We start from the raw sequence: 2500 nt of genomic DNA, 5'->3' as shown, positions 1-2500 counted from the left end.
AAAGTAATGCATTACAATATTGCGTTACTCCCTTAAAAAGTAACTAATTGCATTGCTTTTAAAGAAAAGTAATGCGTTACGTTACTTTTTCTCACCTGGGCTGGGCGTGTGTTTTTTTCTTCTATTTCCAGTTCTATTTTTGGGTGAATGTAAAGGCCTTTTCAGACCAAAATTGAAATAATAAGGCTGAAGGAAATGCAAATTCACACGTGTACAGTAGAGGGCGCCACTCAGGCCATTCTGGATCACAGGAGAATAGGATGCAGGAGAAGAAAGTTTAACACTTACAGTACTTTACCAATAAAAACAATAAATCTGAAGTCATTTTTGCTTATCTAAATCATCGAAGATTAGCAGCAAGTACATTGGTCAATAAAGTGAGATTATATGCATACAAATATTTGTTTTATTTAACATATTTAATTATTGGAGGTTTGCGTATTATTCTGATTTTGCATTTCACTCATTTTATTAATTTTGAATATTGAATATTTTTTGTGCAAGTGAGATTAGTAAATGCATGCTCACAATTAGACACAACATCTCTGCACTCACTCACAATCTTTCTCAACATGAGGATGAGAGAGCTGTCAGTCAATACATGTGAAAAAGTAACTTCCGTCACTTATTAGAAAAAGTAACTCGGATATTTTGCTGTAAATTTAAAAGTAATGCGTTACTTTGCTAGTTACTTGAAAAAAAAGTAATCTGAGTGATTACGTAACACACACAACACTGGTTAACACACGCGTGGCTTGTGATCCTCGCGGTCAGTAGCTTGAAGGCGTAAGACGTGTCATATCCTGCGCGGTCCGACCTGGCACGCTAATGCGGTCGCGCTGTCAAGCTCCGTTAGCTGGCTTACGTCCAAATCCTCCAGAAATAGCCATCGGGAGCCCGCGGGGTCCTCACGGGGACACGTCTTTGATTACTGAGGTTAATGATTTTTGTCGGCCTCTGTGAGAAAAATGACCGTTTTCACACACAGAACTTTATATTCTAAAATGGAATAGGAATTACACTTTTGTTATTGTGAATGATTCATCAGTGCACGTTATTCTAAAGGTCTTCTACAAGTAGATTATTTGCAATATTATATCAGAAGTTCAGTATTTGAAAATTTCCAAGTCAAAGCAGCACGATTAGAAATGTGCAAATGTTTTTAAATTTCAATTTCAATAGTACGTTCCATGTTTTTTCACATTTGTTTAAAAAGTGTGAATGAGTGGTTACTGAAATATGTGCTACAGTGATAGGAAGAAAGGCAATAAAACGTGTTTGTGTTTGCAGAAAAGTCTCCCTGCGTTGCGCCTGTCTCTCCTGAACAGCCAGCACTCTCTCACTCAACCTCTCCAGCCCAACAAGAGCAGTGTGACACCGGTCCAGACGAGTGTCAGTGTCCGTCCACAGCAGCCCAACAGCACCGCCGTCCTGCCGCAAGTATGACCTTACCACTCGCTCGCTCTTCTCATCTCAATATGCTTCTTTTCTCTTTTACAGTCATACAATCCAGCAGAACTACACTAGTGAGATCATAGTGTGGAAATAAGAGCACATGTACATCTGTTAAAAAGTAATCCATCTGCAAAACAACAAACATCTGATGCACTTATTTAAAAAAGCAGATTTCAGTACACATCTTAAAGACATTTAACATTTACCAGGAACTGTTTTAAGACATTGCAATCTTCTACCAGATGAAAACGCACATCATCTTTTGCTTATTTTTTATTTTATTTTTTGATAATGTTGTGCTGCTCATTTTGGCCAGGTCACTTCTGTAAAAGAGTTTTTTTAATCTCAGAAGGTTTTATCTGGTTAAATAAAGGGCAAAACATCAAATCTGTGCGCTTTACGTGTGATTTCAGGGATTTTGCTCTTTTGAATAAGCCAGTTTGATAGACTATGCGACTGTAATGTTTGCAACTCAAAACTCCCTCTTCAGTCACTCTTAAACCAAATTGTTTTAATTTGCATATCATTATTATTCATTCAGAAGCTTGTTGAGGCAATTTTTAGTCATTTTATATGCAAAAAGATTGATAAACGATAAGTATTGCTTTTTATCGTAATGCATTGTGTATTGGTGCATATAAGAGAAAATGACTTCTTTGTGTTCATTTAGTTTTGAAATATTTTTTCTCCTATTGAAAAAAGAAAATAATCTCCCTTTATACCATTTCAAAGCCAATACAGATATGCACTAATGTAAAAAGTTTGGGGTCGGTAATATTTTAATTGTTTCTGAAGACTTTCTTCTGCTCACCAAAGCTGCATTTATTTGATCATAAATACAATAAAAACAGTGAAATATTATTACATTTTAAAAAAGCTGTTTTCTATGTGAATATATAGTAAAGTGTAATTTATTCCTGTGATCAAAGCTGAATTTTCAGCATCATTACTCCAGTCTTCAGTGTCACATGATCCTTCAGAAATCATTATAATATGTTGATTTGATGCTCAAGAAACATTTATGATGATTATCAACGTTGAAAAC

General features: G+C 35.6%; 1 protein-coding gene across 1 annotated transcript in view; it reads left to right on the top strand.

The window, feature by feature from the left end:
* LOC130078083 (transcription initiation factor TFIID subunit 4) overlaps positions 1 to 2500 on the top strand; it is a 44263-nt gene that overhangs the window by 26737 nt on the left and 15026 nt on the right. The window contains exon 7 of the mRNA XM_056243572.1: positions 1291 to 1440. Coding sequence (XP_056099547.1) covers positions 1291 to 1440 — 150 coding nt within the window. The remainder of the gene's footprint in view (positions 1 to 1290; positions 1441 to 2500) is intronic.

The sequence above is a fragment of the Rhinichthys klamathensis genome, unplaced genomic scaffold (genome assembly GCF_029890125.1).
Source record: "Rhinichthys klamathensis goyatoka isolate OS25496 unplaced genomic scaffold, OSU_Roscu_1.1 h1tg000813l_1, whole genome shotgun sequence".
NCBI classification, from domain to species: Eukaryota; Metazoa; Chordata; class Actinopteri; order Cypriniformes; family Leuciscidae; genus Rhinichthys; species Rhinichthys klamathensis.
Note: the sequence above shows the minus strand (reverse complement) of the source record. Positions and strands in the feature narration are given on the sequence as shown.